The sequence below is a fragment of the Physeter macrocephalus genome, chromosome 8 (genome assembly GCF_002837175.3).
Source record: "Physeter macrocephalus isolate SW-GA chromosome 8, ASM283717v5, whole genome shotgun sequence".
NCBI classification, from domain to species: Eukaryota; Metazoa; Chordata; class Mammalia; order Artiodactyla; family Physeteridae; genus Physeter; species Physeter macrocephalus.
The window spans coordinates 27,583,172-27,595,761 of NC_041221.1; the positions used below are offsets into that span (position 1 = coordinate 27,583,172).

At 38.6% G+C, this 12,590-nt stretch overlaps 1 protein-coding gene across 1 annotated transcript in view; it reads right to left on the bottom strand.

Annotated features, from left to right (window-relative positions):
• The window catches only part of DNAH5 (dynein axonemal heavy chain 5), a 258,228-nt gene that overhangs the window by 144,268 nt on the left and 101,370 nt on the right, over positions 1 to 12,590 (bottom strand). The window contains exons 23-29 of the mRNA XM_028492810.2: positions 11,331 to 11,532; positions 10,526 to 10,761; positions 8,157 to 8,375; positions 5,761 to 5,823; positions 5,218 to 5,456; positions 4,242 to 4,482; positions 1,896 to 2,095 (exon numbers count right to left, since the gene is read on the bottom strand). Coding sequence (XP_028348611.1) covers positions 1,896 to 2,095; positions 4,242 to 4,482; positions 5,218 to 5,456; positions 5,761 to 5,823; positions 8,157 to 8,375; positions 10,526 to 10,761; positions 11,331 to 11,532 — 1,400 coding nt within the window. The remainder of the gene's footprint in view (positions 1 to 1,895; positions 2,096 to 4,241; positions 4,483 to 5,217; positions 5,457 to 5,760; positions 5,824 to 8,156; positions 8,376 to 10,525; positions 10,762 to 11,330; positions 11,533 to 12,590) is intronic.

Sequence of the window (12,590 nt, forward strand, 5' to 3'; positions counted from 1 at the left end):
ATCTTCCCTTTTTCCTCGTGAGGCAGAAACAGACAGTGGTCCCCCAATACCTTTTTCTCTTTCTTCTTTAGATATAGAACCCCATTTCTACCTAGACGCATAGCTGCCCAGTTAAAATACTGCATTTCCCAGCCTCCTTTGCAGCAATGTGAAGTCCCGGGATTAAGCTCCACGTCAATATTTCTCAACCCTAGCGCACATTCTAATTATCCGATAAATGTTAAAAACTACCAATACCTTAAAACAAACAAACAAACAAAAAAAAACCTACCAATACCTGCCTGGATCCTTCCCCTAGGAACTTTGTTTCGATCAGTCTGGGATGTGGTCCAGGCTTTGGGATTTTTAAAGTTCCTTAGGTGTGTCTAGTGTATAGCCAAGTCTGAAAACCACTCTTCTGGATGGGAAGTGAGTAGCAGAATTGGATGTAAGGGGTAGAAGGAGGAGAAGGGCTACATCTGGTAAATATGGAGAGTGAGCCAGACAAAGCTTGGGTTCCCGATGATGAGGTAGAGTCCACACTCCTACCTGAGCCATCAACCTTGGGACTTTTTTTACTTGAGAAAGACATAAACTTCAGTCTTGTTCAAGCGATGTTGTATGTGGTGCTTCTATTATTTGTAGACAACCCTACACCTAAATGATTGTACTGCCTTTTGTTGTTTTTCCTCTTCTCCTTCTTCACCCTTTCTTGATCTCTCCAGTCCAACATAATACGGGCTTGAAGTCATCTCAAATATTAGTCATATTAGTGAATAAAATTTTAATTTCCATATTCTTAAGTGTTAAGCAGATTGCTTTAATATTCTACACATCTTTCTGGGGTTTTTTTGTTTGTTTGTTTATGCTTTTCACAAGAATATAGGTCCATAGCAACAGAGATCTTTGTTTTATTCACCCTTCTAACCACAGAACCTAGAAGACCACATGGCATGTGGTAGGTATTCCGTAAATTTCTGTTGAATATGCGTTCCTCATACAACTCTGTCTGTGGGTTCAATGCCATTGGTAGGAAAAGTTTACCCATTCCTAACGCAGATGATGTTTATTTAATGTATATGTGTACTTCTTCTACCTCCACAGGGTATGTTATCTTCCATCTGTCCTTAATTCTGGTTGGGTTGTGACCAGTAATCAAATTCATTAAAACTTACCAAATTCTAAGTAGTTCAGACTCAATGTTACCAATAGTCTGAATCTCTAAGACCTAATTTTATATTCTATATTACTCATTTCAAACACTTACACAATTACCATATATTTGAGAAAATCCTGGTGAACAAAAAAATTATTTCAAAAAGCACAAGAGGAAGCATTGAACCAAAGAAATCTAAGTTTATGCGTCTCTGGCTCGCACGTCCAAGGTATGACAGCTCTGCTGCTACCGTCAAATAGAAATGTTAGGCTGGTATCGGTCTGTGCTGTTTTACTTCTCTTTATGAATTAACTTCATTCTCTATCTTAATCTGTCATCTCATTAAAGTGTGTACACAACAAAGAGTTTCTAGTCCATAGGTGTTGACAAAAACATTTCCGAAGAAATTATTCTAAAATTCAGAATAATTTTCCTTCTGGAATCTAGAGCCTGTCGAGCTGTCAGCTGTGCAGTGAGGCTTGTCAGCAGCAAAGTTGAAATGTCCCACAAGATCCAAGTGGCTAATTACATGGTGCATGATTTTGTGCAACTGATGGTCTCAGACACAACCCCCAAATAGAGGATAATGAAATAAAAACAGTATTATCCATGCCGTGCCAAAGGCTAAAATTAAAACAAGTACTTTTAATGTTGAATAGATTGTATGAGGGGTATTGTTGCATTTTTTAAATTAATTTCCCTTGAAGTGTTTGTTATTATGGTTCTCAAACCTCAGGGGAAAGAAGGACGGTTTTCCTACCTGTTGCCCAGTAGGGAGCCCAGTAACATCAAGCTGTCCTCCATGTTGGCGATGATTTCCGATGTACTGTCTCCTCTCAAGAGGAGCTCTCCACGGGTTTTAAAGCTGCCAAATGTGAATGTTTTGTTGTCCCATTCATTAATCACTTGCTTCAGCTTTTGTTCAATGTCCTTCTCTTTCACCGCACTGATACAGATGTCCTATTAAAAGTGCAAGCTCTCATTTTATCACATGAAAGTCACACATCCTTCTCAAATAGTCTTGGTTCAACAGAGGTCCTGTCTATACTCTTTCCTTTATATGTATCTATAAATACTTACATTTCCAGATCTAAACTGCAATATAATAAATGGTGTGTGTGTGTAGATATAATATAGATTTATCCTAATTTGTAAAATTTCCCACCAAACTATTCCAGAAAGAAAGAAGACAGAAAAGATATACAGCAGTGGAAGATTTTCAGCCATGATAAAAAAGAAAACCCTGCCATCTATGACAGCATGGAGCGACCTTGAGGATATTGGGTTAAGTGAGATAAGTCAGACAAAGACAAATATTATATGATAGCCCTTATATGTGGAATCTTAAAAAAACAAACAAAAACCACCACAACAACAAAAAAAAAAAAACTTGAAAAAAACAGAAAGTGGAAGGGTAGTTACCAGGGGCTGGGGGTGGGGAAATGAGAGAGATGTTATATCTATTTACAGCTAATAGATAAATAAGTCCTAGAGATCTAATCCACAGTACAGTGATTATAGTCAACAAAACTGTATCCTAAACATTAAATTTTCTAAAAGACTAGATCTCAATTGTTCCCACCACTAGAAGAAATACTAATTGAGGTGTTAGCTAACGCTACAATGGAGATTATATTGCAATATAAATGTACCAAATCACATGTTGCACACCTTAAACTTACACAATGTTAAATGTCAATTATATCTCAATAAAAATTAGGATAAAAAAGATATGTAATAACCTTTTAATTTTGCCACTTTCATCAAAGACTCAAAATTTAATGTGTCTCTGATTTAACTCTAAAGTCAAACCTATGCAGTACGAGAGGAGGGAATGAACAGAAACCTGTCTTCTTCCCAGCTCTCTGATCACTCTCCCTGTCTTCTCCGCAGCTTTATCTTCTCCTTGGACCATTGGTCAAACCTGTCCTTGCCCTCTTCTTGTCCCTCTCTGGATGAGCATACCCACACCCGTGCAGTCAGCAACCTTTCCTATCTCCAGGAAAGACCCACACCCACTGCTTACTGGGCTTCTCTGTTTGGATGCATCAAGGGAACCCAAAACACAATCTGTGAAATATCAAACTCATGCCCAAAATCAAGCTCATAGTCTTTGCACTTTGTCATTCCACCTGATCACCTTCCAACATTCCCCATCTCAGTTATAAGCACCATCATCCACTTAGATCTCTCAGCAAGAACTCTAGGGTTCATCCTTAGCCCCTCCCATTTCCCTACCATGTTCACTCCATCAAATTCTATCCAATTTTACCTCCTAACGATCCTTCAATCTTGTCTCCCCTCTTCAGCTTCACTACCTGCCTCCTCATCTGACACATCATTATCTGTTGCCAGGGATATTCAAGTAACCTCCCAATTGGTTTCCCAGCATTCCCTCTTTCCGTTTTCCAATTCTTTCTCCTCACAGCTACCAGAGTGATCTTTACAAAATGCAAATTTAACCACGTCATCCCCCAATCAAAATACATCTCCCAGTTGGCTACCGACTGCTTCAAAGACTGAAATTGATAACACATTCTAGACCCACTCCATCTCCCCAACCTTATCTGTCTCCCCTCTCACCCACCTCCACATCTCGGCCTTCTGGTCCCCTAAACACACCTCAGGCCCTTCACATATGCTGTTCCACCTGCCTGACATTGTCTTCTCTGCACTTTCCAAGCCCTTTACCCCCTCACCACACAAGCACACTCCGTTCACCCAGCACCCAGTCTTCCTGACCTTCATCGCCCTCGCCCCACCCCCAGAGAGGTCAACCCCATTATTAGAGGCCCTCATAGAGCAGCATACTTCCATTTCAATGGTATTTACTGCAGTTTGTAACTACACCTTCACTTGTATAATTATTTAATTATACAAATTATTTAATGATCTATAAACACAGGAATGTACTCTTATGTCCCCAGCACTTAACACAGAACCTGTTACATAAACGTCTGTTGAAGAAATAATAGCTGAGTACCAGGAAAAGAGTTTTGATTGTTCTAGCATGATGTACTGCACCAACAGACCATGATGTAGGAAAACTCTCAAATCCCCTGGGACCTTCCAATCTCCCACCACATCATACGCTCAATCATTGTACCTCTATTTCCTCTTTGTATTTCAGAAGAGGTGCCTCCATGATATGTCTTAACTTAAAAGTTTCATTCCCCACATCTAGACTGTGCCCAGTGAGAGCAGTTATCCTTTCCCAGTGCCTTTCCATCATGGCCTTACTGGCCATGCGCTCCAGCAGTGGACAACACTGGCTGAAATCATCAATGGTCTTCTTCAGATCCAAAAAAGCCTGCCAGTCCTTCAAGGCCCGGGGCAGCTTCCGACACCTGTGAAGAAAAGCCAACATGAAAGTTCATTCGAATATAAGCCTGGAATGTCTCCAATCCAAGACTGTCTGCTAGCATTTCCATCAAAAACAGTCACCTCAGATACCCATCACATTGTTAAAACTCATGACACAGAGGATAGCTGTTAATATAATACACTTTTACATTGCAGAAATGTTCTCCTCCCAACCAGGAATGACTTTTTTCAATTTCCTCATAAAAATTAGGTAAAAGGCATTATTTTAAAGAATAGGGGTGCTTCCCAATTCAATTCAACTCTCCAAACATGTTTTGAGACCCTACCAAGTACAAAGCACAGCAGAGTGTTTCAGGCTGTCAACGGAAAAGTACAACAAATGACCCTCCATTTTGGGGGGGGTTCAACACTTCAAGGATGTAGAAAAATCACAGGGCTCTTGCTTTTATTCCAAATAAATCATCTAACATAAACTTCAAATGTTGGTAAGTGTAATATAAATAGAGATCAGCTCTCTCTAAGATGCAGGAAAGCCCTTGGCAAGATTCATCCAGGTTTAAAGGATGTGCTTGTCTCACCAGGCACACACAGGGGTAATTAATACATCGCATTTGACAAGGGTGATGTCAGTGGACAACAGCAATGAAGCATGATGTGCTTTCGAAACATCTGGGTGAAAAAAGAACCCTGACAGCCTATCAAAGAAGAAAGTATTTGAGGTTCATTAGCTCTGGGCATGCTAAACATTAATTTCTCACCTGTTCTGGAACTCTAAAAGTTCACTGTTGATTTTTTCAATATTTACTTCTGACCACAGAATATCGTGATAGCTATTTACAGTTTCTATGACACCGTTGTACAGAGCGTATATTTTCTGTAGAAGATTTAGTTGCTTCTTGATTTCGAGAAGCTGAGGATACTGTGTGACTGGCAGACCAAAAAGCTCCTCTCCTCCAGTATAGATGATATATTTCCGATAGATATTATCAAATTGATTCTAATAAAAATACAAGTGAAAACTCATCAAAAATGATTTACATGTGAATAAACATGCAAATGAAAAAAAAAGATTGGCCAATAAGCAAACATGTATGATCTCTGAGCACATGTAAATGAGAACTAAATGAGTACAATTAATTACATAGAAACCAATGCTAACCATACCAAATCACAGTTTTTAAAAGGTAAGTACATACTATATTCCACAATGGGCTTCTCTATATTAAGCAGAAAAAAAGTATGTGTTTAAAAGACATTGAGGTTTTGGTTATATAGAAAGTCAAAGAAACTAAAAAGATCACCTGAAATATGATAAGTCTATCACTGGCTTCCTGGGGTTTCAAGCCGCTAGCCATCGGACCATTCTGACACAAAAAGTTAAAATAAACATAAAATAAAATGAAGCATTTGCATACAAATTTCATGAGCACTATGTATTTGAATATCAAATTTTGTTTACATGCATGTCCCATACAGGATAGGAAACTTACTTTTTATTTGTAAAAAAAGGACTCAGGAAAGTAACTCATTTGGAAATATTTGCAAGGCCAAAATAAAGCCAAGTTAAGGTCACAGCTTTCGTACGTCAAGAAATTTTGAAAATTAAAAATATGTGCTCTTATTTTATCAGGTGACATGAAGGGTAAATAACTATTCTGTAAGAAGCACAAACAGTGTCTGGTTTGAACTAGAACACTAATGCCACATGACACACAGAGTTCACCACTCTAATATCTATTTGTAAAGTGACCTGTAATGTTAACATTCCAGTCAGGCTTTCCTACGTTAGACCACCTTAAACAACTGGATTTCTGTGCTTATTCATCCATGAAGTTGGTTCATGAATCCAATCTCCTAATTTCATTTACTTTGTGGTTTGGTGTGTTACCAGTTAATAAGTACAAATTTTACCCTATACTCTACACATTTCCCTTCTGTAGCACATTGTAATTGGCTGGAAATGGGTCTTCTTAAGCAACATATTCCCAGCAGAAGATTTTGCATGAAAACTTATGTATGTATGATTAAAATATGGACTCAATCTGTCTTGTCCACTTTTGCATCCTCAGCACCAAGGGCAGTTCTACAGTATTTGCAGAACTAATGATACTGCGGGAAGGATGACCATGACAACTATAAGTGAATAATATTTATCTACACAAATCTAGAAAAGCTACCAAAATAACTTCAGTAAGAAACCAATGGTATAATATAAAGAGCACTTTTAAATTTCCATTTACTGTTGAAATTATTCTGGATGAAATCTAAGGGGAAAGGATTGTGAAAGGGAAATATCTTTGCTCTTGTGAAAATAAAATTTCCGTTCCTAGGGAATTTCATTAAATCTGACATATTGTGTGGGCCAAAAGGTTCGTTCGGTTTTTTCCGTAAGATGGCTCTAGTTGTCTTTAACTGCATTCGAAACAGTATTGTTAGATGGTATTGTGACAGCTGTCATATTATTTAAAAACACATCAAAATTGGTGAATTTTTGTGTAGTCATTTTAATATTGAAGATGGAAGAAAAAAAGTAACATTTTCAGCATATTATGCTTTATTATTTCAAGAAAGGTAAAAACACAACTGAAATGCACAAAAAGATTTGTGCAGTGTATGGAGAAGGTGCTGTGACTGATCGAGCGTGTCAAAAGTGGTTTGCGAAGTTTCGTGCTGGAGATTTCTCACTGGACGATGCTCCACGGTCTGGTAGACCAGTTGAAGTCGAGAGTGATCAAATCAAAACAATAATTGAGAAAAATCAACATTATACCACGTGGGAGATAGCCGACACACTAAAAATATCCAAATCAAGTGCTGAAAATCATTCGCACCAGCTTGGTTATGTTCATCACTTTGACGTTTGGGTTCCACATAAATTAAGTGAAAAAAACCTTCTTGACCATATTTACACATGCGATTCTCTACTGAAACGTAATGAAAATATTCCGTTTTTAAAATAAATTGTGACAGGCGATGAAAAGTGGATACTGTACAACAACGTGGAACGGAAGAGATCGTGGGACAAGCGAAATGAACCATCGCCAACCCCACCTAAGGCCAGTCTTTATCCAAAGAAGGTGATGTTGTGTATACGGTGGGATTGGAAGGGAGTCCTCTATTATAAGCTCCTTCCAGAAAACCAAACGATTAATTCCAACAAGTACTGCTCCCAATTAGACCAACTGAAAGCGGCACTAAACGAAAAGTGTCCAGAATTAGTCAATAGAAAACGCATAATCTTCCATCAGGATAACTCAAGATCACATGTTTCTTTGATGACCAGGCAAAATCTGTTACAGCTTGGCTGGGAAGTTCTGATTCATCCACCGTATTCATCAGACATTGAACCTTCGGATTTCCATTTATTTCGCTCTTTACAAAATTCTCTTAATGGAAAAAAATTTCAATTCCCTGGAAGACTGTAAAAGGCACCTGGAACAGTTCTTTGTTCAAAAAGATTAAAAGTTTTGGGAAGATGGAATTATGAAGTTGCCTGAAAAATGGCAGAAGGTAGTGGAACAAAAGGATGAATACGTTGTTCAATAAAGTTCTGGGTGAAAACGAAAAATGTGTCTTTATTTTTACCTAAAAAACCGAAGGCACTTTTTGGCCCACCCAATATTATCTTTAAACAACTACATTTTGCATGCGGTAGTCACTCTTCTCCCAAAATCCACAGAGAAAGCTAGAGTTGTACCAAATCGTAGTCCCGGTAGAATTGGTGACAGTCTTGGAGGAAAACCTCCACGGTACTAATAAGCTCTTTCCTGAAACTGGGCTGCAGTGAGACTAATTCATTTTGCACTTCACTGGCACGTGCCAGAAGCTTCTCCCAAGAGTAACGCAGAATGTCCACTTTGTCCATCTCTTCCTTTGCTATCAGAAGCCCATGTTTGTTAAGCAGGGCATAGGATTCCTACACAAAAGAAGAAAAATTTAATTTCTGCCAGTCAGGTGCATAAATGTATGCACAGTCATTTTTTAAAGCATTAGAATGGAAAAGATCCACATGACAGGGAAACCGCCCAGAGAGTTCTAGTTACTCTACTTGCAAACTTGGAAAAGCTTAAGTGAGCAACTGAGCCACTTAGCGTCCGTTTCCTCATCTGTAAAACAGGAAGATTCCCTGGCTGCTTCACAGGATTTTCGTGAATATCAAAAAAATATATCAATTTAAATGCATTTTGGAAACTATAAATCATTATACAAATAAAAGGTATTTTTACTTAGGCCCTTAAATTGTATTTGAAGACTACAAAATTAAATCAAGTAAATGAAAAACATAAAACAATTTAACTGCTAATTTTAGAATAACAAAATGAATCAGAGTTTTAACTCTATCCTATTTCACTTTGTTGGTAAAAGTTTCCAAGTAAGACATAAGAGGGCATTCTTGAATCAGAGACTAAGCCAAGTTATTGCCCTCAGGACACAAAATCCTGGACTATTCTCTTGTCTAGAAGATTAAAATAAGGCAAAGTTTGGTTTTCATGAGAAAGTATTTTTCCTAAATATCCCTGGCCTCTTCTCCCACCATTATTCTTCCCCAAAGACATAGAATGAACACCTGATTGTTGATTTGGGGAAAAGATTGTTGATTTGGGCAAGCATAGCCCAGTGCCTCTCTTCCTCTTCTCTCTTTCTCCGTGAAGGCATGCCTCCAGTCTGCACCCCAGTACCAATCAAATCAACAAAGTAACACGAGACCTGCAGCTTTCCAATGCTGCCTTTGATGGATGAGTAAGTACAATTCTGAGATTTAGTGCTCACAAGGCCATAGTGTGTGTGAATAGGGTGGGGAGATGGGGAAAGTAAGATACAATGGGAATATGGGAGCTGAACACTAAATCAGGTCTTCCAAATTCTATCAGTACTAAAGATTGCATCTTGAGCTTGACTACTTGACAACAGTGTGTCTTAACTCTCACATCAGGGGGAAAGGGTTGGCAATTGTGGGACCTCCTCTTCAAACTCCTTCTCCAAACTCCCCTGGTCCAAGTAGGGGGTCTTTGCCTTGATGTTTCAATTCCAAAGAAGAACACAGTGGACCACGTGATTTCCCTGACCCAACACAGTAGAGGTGCAAACCTTCAGTCACCTCTGCCATTTTCACGGTAATTTGAAATTTTTCAAAATTCAAAGACACATGCAGAAAATATGAGACAAGAGTATGATCCTGACCATTAGAGTTTAGGTCCAGACATTTAAGTTATGGTGTGATGAAAAGATAATGTTTTTATAACTGGAATTGTTCTAATGCTACAGGTATACTAGTCTCGTTTAAAAGAATATAGTAACCTATTCCTGATAAAGCATTTGCATCTAGAAAAGATAAAAATAAAAACAAAAGTAATGTGCAACATTAATCAAACGGCATGATTTCCTTGACCCTCAGTTTCCTCGTCTGCAAGTGGAGTGTTGTAGGAAGGGTTAAAGGAGTTAATACAGAATAAACCCATGAACGGACACTGTCAGTGCCCCATCCAGGTCCTGTTGACCAGCTGGGATTTGCAACCCAGATTGTTGGGTGTGTTGGCTATAGGAATCAAGCTGCCTTCTTTCCTTGAAAATTGTCCTCAGCTGATAGGAGCCTCCTCATGAGGAAATAATGGTCAATGACCAACTGATTTGCGGGAATAAAGACAGTCCCCCTTGCCTCAAAATGGGGCCAGCCGTGTGGTACAATTCATGTTCCAGAACACTCCCTGTGGGATCAGGCCGGAGTTAGTCTACAGCTAAGATCACACCCTGCCTTAGCTTCCTCCCACCCCCGCAACCTCATCCTTTTCTGTTTTGTTCACTCTACTTCTCCCATGAGCACTCATCAATAAATCACTTATACAGAAATCCTCATCTCAGGCTCTGCTCTTCCACACCTTAAATGCTGTGTAAAGGACTAGAACTGCCCATACGAGGCACCCTGTAGGTTAGGTATCATTACTGAAAGCGTTGTCCTTGGGTTTAGCGTCCACTTGTAATTCCAGTCCAGATCTGGTCAATAGGTCATCTAATAGAGCCCAACATATGGAGATATTTCTATAGAACAAGTGATGATCAGTTAGTTACCTCAATAGGTCCCACTTGAAAGTCAATGGAGATTTGCTGCTCCCTGATTTCCTTCAGTGCCACCATAGCAATTCGAATATCATCTAGGTCTTGAATCGGGCGATTCAGTTTCTTACTGAATTCTTCAACAAGTGTAAAAATGTTTTCCATCTCACTTCTGTATTTTTTGTTACAGTGACGGCCGATGACAACCATCCAGGCCTTCGTCTCAGCAGTCAAGGTGAACTTCAAGTCAGCTGTAAAACCCACATGTCCACCGTTCAGTTTGAAAAACTGGAACCAGTATAAGGAGACCCAGCGTAATGGTTTACCAACAGTAAATACTTTGCAGCTGATAGCCCTCTAACACATGAAAAATCAAACTGGAAAAAAATTAGTTTTTCCCAATCATTATATATTCATTCATGTCATAAAGCCTATTTGCAACAATTCAAAACACATTCCAAAATGGGGAAAAAAAAAAAAAACAGTACCTATCAAAACTGTCGGAGATAAGCCACAAATCTTTGTTATTGTTATTTATTAAAGAGAGGGTACACTTTAATTCCAAATATGACAGACTCATCCTTTGTCTGAATTAGCATTTATTTTCAAGGTTTAGCAGCAGAGTGTTCAAAATAGTCCAGAATAAATAATTATGCAGAAGGGAATTAAAAACAAATCTACAAGTTGGTCTTAAAGCTTGAGGCCAATAAAAGGAGAGTCAATCTTTAAGATAGCTAGAACTCTCTGGAATACTAATCTAGGTAAAGAGACAGAGTAATACGTTGAATTTTTATGACCGTCTGAAAGAAAATGAACCAACCTGTGTACAGAGCAATGGTACCCGCACAGATATACTCAGGCTCAGTGTTAATTTCTTGCTCTAGTTTTTGGAAATAGAGAATCTGGGATTCAAATTCAGAAAGCAAGGGGTTTTTCATAATAAACGTCACAATGGTTTCTTCTTTCTCCTTTTGCCAAATGTGATTGTAGCGTTTGAAGCAGTCGGTGGATGTCATAACTTCCTAGAATACAAATAACATATTTGTGTAGAGAAGGAAGAATCAGAAATGGCATCATGATATAAGTGAACATTTGCCAGTTGCTGGTGGTTCCCATGGATTTATTAAAATGTTTAATTAGTGAACCGTGTGACTAGTTGAAAATGCCACAGGACTGGAACTGGATACAATAGTGTAAATAGTAACCTGGGACTAGTAACAATGTAACTGGTACCATCCTAGCCAAAAAGAGAGGGGAACTGTTTCTCAGGAAAAAGAAAAAAGAGAGAGAGAGAGAGAGTCCATAAAATCTCTTGTGGACCAGGCCCTATTGATTGGGGTTGGACCTTAGGTCAAAAAACACAGCTCAAATCATGCCACAGAGAGGGTGGTGCTATGGGGGAAAAAAATACTCTGAGGTCACTTTTTCCCATTGCACAAACTCCTCCAAGACTCTCATTGGTGAAATCTACTGGAAGTCTCAATGGAAACCCATTGACTTGTTCCCTAAGGTCAGAGCATGGAGATTAGATCTAGAGGGACAAATAGAATATATCCAGCAACAAGCCCCACTGAAAGATTGCATGGAATCACACAAACTGTATAAATATATTAGACAAGGACTGACGTCCATACAATATTAAATCTTCCCATGTGTTTCTAAATCTTCTCACCTCTTTTTCTTTAATTCCTTGTTAAGTGTTAGAGAACTCTTCATAAAGACCCTACAAACTTCTCATTATGTACGCTCCTAGGTATTTTTCAATGATGTTGTTATCGTAAAAAGGATCTTTTTTCCACTATCCTTATAACTGTATGGACGGCATATAAGTTTTTTAAAAAACTGGTTTTTTAACGAATGGTCTGCTTTGTTACAAAGTGTGCTTCTGTAAGATGAATTGGCTTTCTCGCAACTGGCAAATAAGGAATGATGTCAATATAACAGGAAGGTCACATTATCAAATGCTGTTTTTCCTAGCACTTCATTTTGTACCCACTAAAGCAGCAAACCAAAGAGGGGCACAATGCTTTTTGTCTCTTCTTTCTTTTGGGTTAATTTGTTCTCCACTTTGTTTTGAGAA